A 12963-nucleotide genomic window follows, 5' to 3' on the forward strand; every position below is an offset into this window, starting at 1 on the left:
AAAATACATCTTTGAAGGGTGTGCCACATTTTCAATATTGACAAGTTCATTCTGATTGTACAAGAAACTCATTGCATCATACCGTCTCCAGCTTAGCTGTATCGATGCGAATCCCACTGAAACGAACCAAATCGAATCATTCCTCTTTAAAATAAATCGTATCGCACCTCACATATATCAGGATGCATATTGAATTGTCGCACCAATACCCTGCTAGGCTGTTGTTTGGCTTTTAGATTTAGGCTTGGACGGCTTTTTGCTTCAAGCAATATATCGTCACTTGTAAATCAAATACTTTGAATCCTCTATGGTGGCTGTCTTTTGGTCTTCCATTTATGAAAATGACGCTCCGAGTCGCCATCGCTACGATTCTAGTCCATCTGAAAAACGAGTGATTTCAGGTCTGTGAAGCAGCAGGTCCTCCTCCATTACTCCTCTCCCGCCTCCCCGTTCCATCCGCAAGCCCCCGTCTGAGCCGAGAGGAAAGCTTTCATTATTTGCCCAGATTGGGATGTCAATCCCCGCGCCCCTGACCCAAGTTGTAGTTGCAGCCCGTCATATTGGCCCAATGATTAGTGGGGTTACCTCGCCTGCAGTCTGCAAGTCTCACCGAGCTCCTCACAGGCCGATGTACCTCCAGGCAAGGATGGGCCTCTCTGGCTCTGCCATCATTTCCACTTGCTTCTGCTTCATCATCTCCTTCATCTTCTTGAAGCTCGCCGTGTCTACCACTGAGCTTCTCTTCTTGTTTTCAATCTTCTGAATCGTGTTGAAGAGCTTTCAAATACATTTATTGGGGAAAAATGCATGATGATGCCAAAATTGAACCATTATGTTTCAGTCTATGTGGAAGCACATTAGATATTTGTTTCATTTTCATCTTAAAGAACTTATACTGGAGTCTTTTGTTTTGGTGTCAGCAGTGGCTCCGTTCAGAGGGTCACCAAGGAATATGGTTATCGGGATTTGATTTGTGAAAATTGCTGACTGGTAATCCTACTTTTAAAAATTACAAATCGAGGTGTACTTTTGAAATTGTGCATGGCATCACCTTATTTTCAAAGGTCAAGGGCATGTTATAAACAGGCAAAAGGCTCCACGGATTTCATCTGCAGGACATTAAAAAAGGTGCATTCAAATATACTGGCCAATAAATTAGGTACTCATACACAATCCAATCAGAAAACTTTTAGTAGTCCAACAATGGGGACATTTGCAATGAAATTTTAAAAAAATCCTAATTGATCGCGAACAGCTGCTCAATTTTCAGTGGCACTGTCATGTGTAACTTGAACATGATCACATTGAACTCATATTCTTAAATTATGGCATTGTAAATGGCATCGTGCTTTAACAGCCTTTTTATTATTCTCAACACAAATGTGTGGAAATTGATTATTGATAATTTGAATAAAAAGTTTTTCTTTGTGTTCCTAAACGATGTACATTGGGTTTGTCTTATTGGGCCACTATGGTAACATTTTAACACCAGATTGTATTTTATTGAACGGCTTTTTTTCAGTGTTTTTTATCATTGTGATTAGGAATCCTCGGGATTCAGAAAAGTCGCTGATCCTTGGGCTCTTTCATTCTTGTCCACCGCCCCCCACCCTCCCACCCCCAAGCCGCCACATGTCGGGAGCTCAACGAACCCCCGATCCGCACTTCATTAACCCTGAGCCGAGGACAATCCGTGGGAAGAGCTGAGGGATTTAGTACCAGCCTTTCACATGCAAAGAAAAGAAGAAAAAATAAAAAATAAAGTCACCCAACAAGACACGCGGGGCTTTTTTTCCCCTCCTTGCTGTAGATTTTCAAGAATGACCTTTTATTGGTCATTATGTGAATCAGACACGGATCGCTCTGATGGGACTTTAATGATCTTTTGGCAAGTTGGGAGGTGTTTCATTGCGACCCGCCCCTCCCGTTCACGCAGGCCAAGCCGTCACTGTATTTTTAATGCAATTTTCCGCTTCATAAACGCGCCAGTTATCAGGCCGTCAGTCTGATATTTCACGGTGGCCAGTCCGCGGACGACCGCTAAGTGCCTGCGAGAGCCCCCGCAGAACAGGTGCCATGCGCGCACGACAGCGGGGGGGCTGCCCCTCTCGAAGCCATTATCGACTTTCAATTAAAACCTATCAAGTCTTTTGTTCTCATCGGTAACATCGGCTCACCCGTCAGCATCTGAACTGATTTGACCTCCAAAAGAAGTCGGGGATACTTTGCGGGCTTATATGCGTGTGTGTGTGTGTGTGTGTGTGTGTGTGTGTGTGTGTGTGTGTGTGTGTGTGTGTGTGTGTGTGTGTGTGTGTGCGCGCGCGCGCAGGATCAGGCTGGAGGAAGAACAAGGATGATGGTGGGGGAAGGCGGAGGGGGGTCGCGGTAGCGCTGACCAGCTGTCCCCTGCACGCCGATCCCCGGCCTGCAGTCAGCTCCAAGGCCGCCCAGCAGCTGTTGGGCCGGGCTTGGAGCAGCAGCTAGCATCCAACAGCCTCCACCAAGGGGAGGATGGAAACAATCAATTTCCAAATGGGATCATTTAGGACACTTAAACAATTGCGCACATGACAGTGTTTCAGCTGGTGTGCATTGTTGATGGTGGTGCGTGCAGTGCTGCTGTTAATTTAGGCAAGTGCAGATAGCCAAGGAAGATGGGATGGATGAACCGGGCACGTCCCTGCACTGTGAAAAAAGTTTTTTTTTTTTGTTTTTTTTCCTGGGGGTGCTAAAGCAGTAATTTCAGTTGGAACAACTTAACAATATAAATTAATGACGTTCATGGAAACAATGTTAGTTCGTGCAACCAAGAAAGCTGACAAACACTTTGCTGAGTTATAGCTTGATGTTGGGGAGCAATACAAGGGAGAATGACTTCCGGAAACTCGTATTTCTTGGCTGAAAATACGGGAATTTTCACCACAGCAAAACGTCAGATATTTTGTGGAATTACCCAACCTCGAATTTGGTTTCCTTGAATTTTTGATTTCACCCAACTTATTTTTTTAACAGTGTATATTCTGTGCAGGCGTCCTGATATACAGACAATTAAGACACCAGAGACAAATTAACAGGCTTTCAGATTTCGCTATTTATCTTTAAAAAAAAAAAAAACAGAATCAGAGGAACTTAAAAAAACATGTTCGTTTTATTTCAACGTGCAGATATTGTAGGTGTCGTAAAATAAGTCATTTTTTATTCAAATCTTTAAAACGTATAACTCCCATATTACAAATTGACATATGCAAGCATTTATTCGGGGAGAGAAAAAGAAAACCCAATGAATGCTTTTATATTGGTCTGTTGAATGTGGCCGTCTGCAGTGAGGAAAGGTGATGTGAAAGCAGAGCCGACCCCTTCGCCACCTTCTTGAACGCACTCAGGCAGACGCGAAAGAGGTGATGGGCAAAGGGCCGTTTTTGACTCCATTTCTCTCCCACAAGTCTATTTTGAACGGAAGTTTAATTGGACCTGCGCTTTTGCTCGTCCACGCTGACGTGAGTCCCGCTTGATTTTAAAAAAAATGGATCGGAAGGCTGGAGCCTCCTCAATTTCAAAGCGTGTGTATTTATATTTCGGACGTTCTTGGTAGTTGGCCTTTTTAATTCCTGAAACGTGTCCCAGTGTGTTGAAATGATTTTTTATATTGCCTTGTATGTAACCATAGCTGCAAACTAATGAGACCTAAACAATTGAATATAATTCTGATTAACACGCAGAGGAAATGTTCATGCTTTGTTGCATTATTGTTCTCATTTTATGGAGTTGAGGAAATCTTTTTATGAATGTGTTTGACTGACTTTGTTGCACTTAAGAGTTCCGCATGTGGACACGCAGTTTAGAAAATAGTCCCGCTAAATAAGTGTAATCACACGATTAAATCAAAGACTTTTATTTCCACATTTATAAAAATTATTTGTTTTTTCTTACATCAAATGGCCCATCTTATATACCGCTTGCTGTAAATTTCACCAAGAAGGAACTCAAGGAACGGAAGAGAAACGAGAACCACTCCACAAGCTTGCATCTGCAATGTTACTTTTTTTGTTTTTGTTTTTGATTTTTGTTTTTTTTTTTGCACCAGGAGAGAGGAGACCAGTTAAGTTAGCACGGCTTCATATGAACTAATATTAAAAAAATAAAAATGAAAAAAACAAATCACAATGTCTGTTGAAATACAGCTCAAGCAATCAACAGGCTGCTTGTACTAGCAGTGCACCCGGCTCCCATCCTTTGGGGGCCCTCAGTTGTTGGAAGTGCTAATTTAAAAATAATAACAATTATAATAATAATAATAATAAATAAAAATAATAATACGAGGAAAGCGTGTCATAGGCAAAAATTGTAAATAAATTAATTGGCATTTGACTTTCAGCTAAAATCCCACCTATAAAAGAAAGCATCTCGAAATATTGATTTATGCCGAATTTACCACCTGCAAATTATATTCGGACACGCTGTACCGATTGAAGAAAAAGGAAAAAAAGGCTCTGTCCAATGCCATGTAAAATATTCTTATTTACATTTTTTTTTACAGATCGAGTCAAATGAATAATTTCCAAGAACGAAAATATTAAAATTATAATGATAGATGGATGCACTCCGTCCGGGTCGTCGCAATGATAAGAACCAAATTATGATTTTTAAAAAGCATCAACAGCAACAACAACAGAGGCGAGGGAGGCATTTAGTAGAACGAAAGAATCAGCATGTAAAACGTTGCGAACATAGTTTAAAAATACAGAAAAAAATCCAATAAATACATAAGTTAGAGCCTTTAATTTACACCGAAATATAAATAAGCCTTAAATTAGTCCCCCCAAATAGAAGAGATGCTTCCACCACCGGGTGCAAAGTTCCTTCCACTCCACGTCTCCGATTCACGGCGCCAAAGCTCCGAACGAGTTCGCTCTTCTTTCGACTTTGTATTCGCGTGCGTGTGTTAATTTGCTTTCGGTCCGCAACTCCGGCTCACCGCTGCTGGGTCGGCCGGGAGAGCACAGCCGACATTGGGGGCAGAGGCGGCGGCGGCGGGGGTGGCGGCGGCGGCGGCTCGCTGCCACCCTGCAGGCCGTGCAGCAAGATGCGGGGCATCAGGGGCCTCTGCAGGCTTGGCGGCGGCGCCGAGGGGCCCCTGTACAGGTAGAGCGCCGCCCCCGGGTCCAGGTTGGACACTAGGCTCTGTGGGTAGAAGTAGGGTGACGGGAACATCCTTTGCAGGGCTGAGTAGTTCCCCGCCTCCGCCAACAGTTCCAGTCCCACCGCCGTCTGACGCTTCCATTTGGTCCTACGACAACAAACACGAGAAAAGTTGTACGCTGCTCTTGCACTTCTCTTCATTCAAAAACGCCAAACTGGTCAATTCAAAGGCGGGGCTACTATACTTTCTTCCTTTCTTTCTTTCCCTGTGGTTAAACGCGTCAAACTGCCTCGTGCATTCACACCCAACGACGTCGGCGTGCACTCGGCGCAGGTGAATAATTCATATTGCAGATAATTGAGGAGATATAGCGGTTTCTTTGAATTATTGATACACACACATGCAAATCATGCATTATTCAGAGGTCAAAATGTTGTTTTTGTATTTATTGATGACATTTAGATGCCCCGGAGTCGAAGCTGCGCGGACAAATTGATGCTCAAACTAGCGCATATGGCGGAAAAGCTATTTTCGCATTTATGAAAACATCAAATCATATCAAGTGTCACGCCCCACTCGTTTTCTGGAAATTAACAAGCACGGAGACCTAAAACAGTCATTTAGTTTTGAACAACTTGGAAATATTCATGACGGACATGCTTAGCTAAAGCAAGCAAGTTGGGCTTTAAATTGGGGTTCAATAAAAGGAGCAAATGTTCTGTAAACCCCAATTCTTTGCTGTGAACAGCAAAACTTGAAATAAAATTTAATCGAAATACCCAACGTAACGTTTTGAGTCCAAGCAACGTTTTCATTTTTCTTTTTTAACACTATGGTGTATTTTTTGTCCAGCCAAATGAGCCGCTCCTACCTTCGGTTCTGGTACCAGGTCTTGACTTGCGTGTCGGTAAGGTTGAGGGAGGCGGCCAGTTCCATCCGGTCCTGCACGCTCAGATACTTTTGGCGCTCAAAGCTGCGCTCCAGTTGCGCCAGTTGGTGGTCGGTGAAGGCCGTGCGGGCTTTTCGGGGTTTCTTGAGCCGGACTTGGGGGCTGTCTCTGCTGCTGGAGATCTCCCTGTCCCCCTCCTCTTTCACTGGTGGCCAACGGCACACAAACACGGAAGATGCATCAAAATCTAAAATGTTGATTGTTTTATTGGACTGAAAAGTGTTTTTTTTTTTATTATTAGAAAATATTTGGATACGCATGAAATTTGAGAACTCTATTGTCATCATCATTGCAACTGGATTTTTCCTTGTCTATTCATATTTTGATATTTCAGCCCACACATGCATTGCAGCGGTTCTGTACTCCTTAGACATTAACGTTGAATTGCAGTTTTGGGGTGAGCAAATTATTTATCTTGCACATATGCTGTTCGGTCCTCCAGTTAACTGCGTTTGCGTGTCAATTCTGCGCGCGTCATATATTTTAAATGGAACATTCTTATGTGTGGGAGGATCAAATCAAAATGACATCTCGCTGTAGTTTTGATTTTTAATGTTGGTAAACTTCATTAATACTCAACCTAGCGTGTGACCGATTTCTGGAGACCAGCATTTTTATTTTGTGGTAGTCCTTGAGCAAATGTATATTAACTTCGGAACATGGAATGAAATGCCCTTCCGAAAGGCATGCAGCCTTCAATGTTTTTTTTCTTAGGGGGGGGGGGGGGCATCAGCTCCCCCCTCCTGCGTGGAGTCATGTCAAGGCGAGCACTTTGATTTTAACACACAAAAAGAAAGAGACAAAAAAAAAGGCCCTCGTCTTTTTTGGGTGGTGAAAAGCAAGCAGGAACACAATAATCCGACTAATTGAGTCACCAGGGAAAGGACGGGCGGGTCCGCGTCAACTTCACACGAGCGTGGAAATGAGTGGGAATCAAGAGCCGCTCGGCCTTGATGCCAACAAATGTGATTAGTGGCGCGGACAAATTGTATCAAATTTCCCTGATATACTGCAGGAGGAATAAGCTTCATGGTGGGGAAGCAAAAGCTCGCGTGGCGAGGGCTTCTGCCATCAATCGGCACACAAATACATTTTAGACGTGATCGCCACTCAAGATGACGGCCACAATTCCAGAATGCGACCCGCATCATTCTCGGAATGACTTGCTCATATCGACGCATTACTTTTGTTAACCTGAAATGCCCCCACTTCGGAATGTCATTTTCCGATGTATCTTTTTACATGCGTGCGTGCGTGCGTGCGTGCGTGCGTGCGTGCGTGCGTGTGTGTGTGTGTGTGTGTGTGTGTGTGTGTGTGTGTGTGTGTGTATGTGTGAGATTCTAATTGCAGTGTAGCCTGCAGAGCAGTGGACATGATTCCACGCGTCGTTCCAATGAAGTGCAGTGCGTGTAGGTGACATGTCTGTTACGGCTGACATGATGATTGGAATCAGATCGAGCTTTCGTGATTTTATCTGGATATTCCAATCAAGACCCCCCCCCGGCCCCCCATTTTGCCCAGCTGATTCTATAAACATGGTGAAAAATGACACAGAAGAATTACAGTACTATAAATAAGAGTGATCATAAATCCCAGTGTAATTTGTTATTTTTTTTGTTTCCGCATACCCAAAAAAACGCGAGTTTTTTTATGACTAAAAAAACAGGAGCCTGTCGCTTTGACAAAAAAACCGTTTCGAAAAGGTGCAACTCTTCTGTTATTCCTTTTTGTATTAATTTGTGAAACGCAGTATTTTCAATTAAAATGTCACCGCAGCCACGCCCCTTGCATGAAGTAAACGATTGATCATGTGTCAAATTGATGATCATCTTTGACATCCTGAACATGTTCAAATTTGAGCAAAAATTACATTTGTAATATAGTCCCCGAAAATATATTTCGTTTCAGCTTGTTTAATTAACTGCTCATCCGTCTTTGCAATATGCCGTTTTTTATAATAGCCTGTCCAATTGTGGTGTTTCATTTTATGTCCAAGTTAAAAAAAATAAATAAAAAAAAAAAGAAACTCGATTTTGACGAATTTCTTGTTTTTTCATTAAGAATACAGACAGAAACTGTAAACAAACGAAACGCATGGAGCGATGAAGCAGCCGAGTGGTGATTTTATTTTGTCTGCGCTTGACAAACAGCAACAATTTCAGCATTCAGCACGCGTGTGCGTTCTCACCTTTATATTCGCTGTCCGACGACGAATTGCTGTGGATTTTCTCCATGAAGTCGTCCGCAATCTTGGCGGCCAGTCTGCCGGCCTCCTGCGTGGGTTGTCCGTTACTGGAGTAAGGCGCGCAGGCGGCCAGCGGCTTACAGTCCGCCAGAATGTCTCTGATGAGGAAGGACGAGGTCATGGTCCTCTGCTGGGGGCCCGCCGCGCTTGCAGTGTAGCCTGCAGAGCAGTGGACATGATTCCACGCGTCGTTCCAATGAAGTGCAGTGCGTGTAGGTGACATGTCTGTTACGGCTGACATGATGATTGGAATCAGATCGAGCTTTCGTGATTTTATCTGGATATTCCAATCAAGACCCCCCCCCGGCCCCCCATTTTGCCCAGCTGATTCTATAAACATGGTGAAAAATGACACAGAAGAATTACAGTACTATAAATAAGAGTGATCATAAATCCCAGTGTAATTTGTTATTTTTTTTGTTTCCGCATACCCAAAAAAACGCGAGTTTTTTTATGACTAAAAAAACAGGAGCCTGTCGCTTTGACAAAAAAACCGTTTCGAAAAGGTGCAACTCTTCTGTTATTCCTTTTTGTATTAATTTGTGAAACGCAGTATTTTCAATTAAAATGTCACCGCAGCCACGCCCCTTGCATGAAGTAAACGATTGATCATGTGTCAAATTGATGATCATCTTTGACATCCTGAACATGTTCAAATTTGAGCAAAAATTACATTTGTAATATAGTCCCCGAAAATATATTTCGTTTCAGCTTGTTTAATTAACTGCTCATCCGTCTTTGCAATATGCCGTTTTTTATAATAGCCTGTCCAATTGTGGTGTTTCATTTTATGTCCAAGTTAAAAAAAATAAATAAAAAAAAAAAGAAACTCGATTTTGACGAATTTCTTGTTTTTTCATTAAGAATACAGACAGAAACTGTAAACAAACGAAACGCATGGAGCGATGAAGCAGCCGAGTGGTGATTTTATTTTGTCTGCGCTTGACAAACAGCAACAATTTCAGCATTCAGCACGCGTGTGCGTTCTCACCTTTATATTCGCTGTCCGACGACGAATTGCTGTGGATTTTCTCCATGAAGTCGTCCGCAATCTTGGCGGCCAGTCTGCCGGCCTCCTGCGTGGGTTGTCCGTTACTGGAGTAAGGCGCGCAGGCGGCCAGCGGCTTACAGTCCGCCAGAATGTCTCTGATGAGGAAGGACGAGGTCATGGTCCTCTGCTGGGGGCCCGCCGAGATCCCGGGGCCGTGCTGCAGGTGAGGCGGCAGGCCGACGCCGTGTCCGGACCTCGGGGCCAGCTCGTCGGCGCACTCCCGCCTGGGTGAGGGCGGCGACGAGCAGCCGCTCTCCACGTCGGATCTCGGGCTAAACTCCAGAGGCGAGCGGCACTCCCCCGCCAGGCCGTCCCCTTTGGACAGCGGGCTTCCGGGCCTGTGGGAGAGCAGCGAGTCGATGCCGAAACTGGAGCCGTTTCCGGACGCCTCCATCGTCTTGACCCGTGGGGCGGTGCTCCTCAAACTACCATTTGGTGTTTGGGCCAAGTTTAAATTTCTTCGCTGCGATCCGACAAACGTCCTTGCATGAGAAAATCAAATAATCATATAACCATATGATATCCTAAGAAGTCCCTGGCGTCGTCCATCCAGTTCGGGCGTCCAGTTGGATTTCTAGGATCACGCACAACTCGGACGATTTCACGCCTGGAGCCGGAGGAAGAAAATAAAAAAAAAGACTCACGAAGCCGGTTCAGCACCATGGACAGGCACCAGATGCAACAGCGGGTCAACTCGTCTCATTCTTGAGCCGGCTGAACGCACGGAGCAGGTGGAGTGGACAGCGGACGCGTGCGGATGCGCCGAATTGCAGCAAAGTGGCTTGAATAGGCCCAACTAAAGCGAGAAGGGAGGAAGTGGTGAAAAATGGAAGTTGAGGAAAAGTCGCCAGCGATAGGTTTTAAGAACGTCTGCTCCACGTGAGTCCCCTGTGACACGCCTTGATTGGCTGACGCTGGACCCCCCCACACCCCCACCCCACCCCCGCACGCCCCCAGCAGCCCCTCCTTCTGACGTCCCCTACCGGGCTCATCCTCACTTTGATAAAAGAGACAGTGGATTCATCAGGAGACTCGGATCCGAGTGTTTACGGGCAATTTTCACACTGTTTGCTTTCATTACATCATTGATGAGGCTTCTAATGGGGTTATTACGAGCAACCGCTTTTGGATGCGGGCTTTTTGCTTCCTCCGCGCATCGGCTTCCCCCCCCCCCCCCCAATTTTTATCATCATTTCAAACTACGGTATATGTTGATGGCGAAACATCAGATATACAATAAAGAAATAAAGAAAAATAAGCGAAGCTTCCCAAGAAGTCAGAAATAAATTCGTTTGTGTTATTTATTCATGCTGAGTGGGGATTGTTTTCTCGATGCCTTCTTGTCTCGATACATTATTAAATAATTCAATCTTGCATTTGGAATTATGTTGAATAAACACCGTGGTCTCATGTTTTTATTCGTTGTATTAAAAATACTGGCACTCAAAAAAAAAAAAAAGTTTTATTTTTTTAAAATAACCACCAAGGCCTCGCCGTCTTGCTGTCAGCATTTAAAGCACAATAACCCTTCTAATAGTCCCTGCTAATTGGCAACAATCTGCACCAGCATGAAGCCAAACTTCAAGGCAAGCCAGTTGCCATTGTGCGCTCCTTTCGCCTTAACAGGCATGCAAAACCATTGTGCGCACTTTTAACTACACGGTGCACAACAGTTTGCCCCTCGACGGCCTCAACAGCCCCTAATAATTGAACACACACACACACACACACACACACACACACACACACACACACACACACACACACCATGTGACCACCAGATTGGAAGCGCGCGTCGGTCCCAGACACCGGCAGGTTAGTGAATCCGCTCCTGGCTCCCATGGGGTCCCATCACGGTTGCAAGCTGTCACAAGTGAGGCGGGGACCAGGCTGATATCAGGCAGCACACACCCTGCCTGCCTTGCAGGCTGTGTGGCTTTCTCATGAAAAGAAGCCGTGGTTTAATGCTTGTCGTCACCGCAGCCCTTTTTGGGCTTCTTGCCCGTACATTGATTTTTGGAGGAGGCTCAAACAGTCATTTAAGTTGAAACAACTTTCAAAAACAAATGATTGACACAGATGGAAATAGCCAGCAAAACAAAGCAAGCTTGCTTGCTTCAAGATAATTTGATAAGTTGAGGAACATCAAGGGCCAATTAGTTTTGTAAACTCTTACTTCTTTTTGGTGAAATATTTTTTGAATGTTTTGTTGAATACTTCAAATGTTAATCATTGTTGCCTTCAAATTTTGAGTTGACTTAACTTTTTCCTTTTTTTTTCTTTTGAACATCGTGGAGTTGTAAAAACACGATAATGAGATTGAATTGATTACGTTAGAAATATAAAACGCGTGTGCCATGCGATTGGCTGGCAATCGGTTCAGGGTGTCCCCCGCCTACTCCCCGAAGACAGCTGGGATAGGCTCCAGCATACCCCGCGACCCTTGTGAGGATAAAGCGGTTCAGAAAATGGATGGATGGATGGAATATAAAACATCAGCGTTTCAAATATTTGCCTGAATAACAAATGCACGGAAACAACAAATCAAGCTAAAGTCACAGCCAACAAATGCTTTTATATTAATAAAGACTTAAATGTTTCGTAATTCTTCAGATTTGCTACACTGCGCAAAAAAAAAAGGAAAAAAGTAAGACAGTAGACAGTGTTATAGCCACTCCTTTATTCCCAACAATATCTTTGGCACTCGTTTCACTTTAGCTGGGATTGTGTCTCTTCTGGCTAGAATAACAGTTCTCTTATCAAAGTATGAACAACCATTGTTCTTATTTATGAGATTGGAAGCAAATTAAAAACTTGAGCACCAGGTGGATTTCCTCCATCCACTGGACTGTCAGTTTTGATCGTACATCAGGACTTTGTTTTGTCTTTCGCAGTTAGTGGAAACGTGGCCGTAAGCTCTTCTAATAAGGCCTGCTGGGCCTCTCGAAGCTTGCTTCTTTTTGTGGAGAAGCAAGTGAGATGCGCTGCTGTTTTTCCTTCCCTTGTTCCTCTTAAAACACTGCCCAGATAGGCTTTGTAATATGCTTTGTCGTCTTTGAATAAACTTTGGCATTTCTACGGTTTAGGAACATCAAGAAACGCGTGTCTTTTTGAGGGTGCGTGTGTGTAAAAGATGACTTCTCTCAACAAACAAACAAATAAGAGTGAGTGTGTGTATGTGGGGGTGGGGGGAGTGTTCAGTGCGGATGTGGTGATGTAAACCTGAACCAGTCAGGGATGCAAATAGTGCACCTTAACGCCATCAGGTAGTGGAGTTGACAGAAAATAATGAGAACCCACTGAATCTTTTATAAGGTTAACAGTCACATTTCCCAGTCAGCTGTCACACAAGAAAGAATTTAGCGCATGCACGCGGACCAAATAAAGCTTCATTGGCTCATTAATGCTGACGGGGGCCCTGGACCGGCAGTGCCGCCACCACCTTCGTTTTGTGTCGGTAATTTGCGGCAGAGACGGAGCCCCTTCTCCTGGAGAGGGAGACGAAAGGAGGTAGAGGGGGGCGAGAGGAAGAGGAAAAGGATGGGTGGGGGGGGGTGGCCCGGGGAGGAGGGGGCGGG

General features: G+C 44.4%; 1 protein-coding gene across 1 annotated transcript; it reads right to left on the bottom strand.

The window, feature by feature from the left end:
- Positions 1-3876: 3876 nt before the first annotated feature.
- barhl1b (BarH-like homeobox 1b) lies at positions 3877-10237 on the bottom strand. Its single transcript, XM_019893632.1, has 3 exons — positions 9326-10237; positions 6012-6234; positions 3877-5287 (listed from the first exon to the last, which is right to left on the bottom strand). The coding sequence occupies exons 1-3, from the start codon at positions 9777-9779 to the stop codon at positions 4972-4974; spliced, it is 993 nt and encodes a 330-aa protein (XP_019749191.1). The 5' UTR covers positions 9780-10237; the 3' UTR covers positions 3877-4971.
- Positions 10238-12963: the final 2726 nt, after the last annotated feature.

Source organism: Hippocampus comes, unplaced genomic scaffold (assembly GCF_001891065.2).
Source record: "Hippocampus comes isolate QL1 unplaced genomic scaffold, H_comes_QL1_v1.1 scaffold123, whole genome shotgun sequence".
Lineage (NCBI taxonomy): Eukaryota > Metazoa > Chordata > Actinopteri > Syngnathiformes > Syngnathidae > Hippocampus > Hippocampus comes.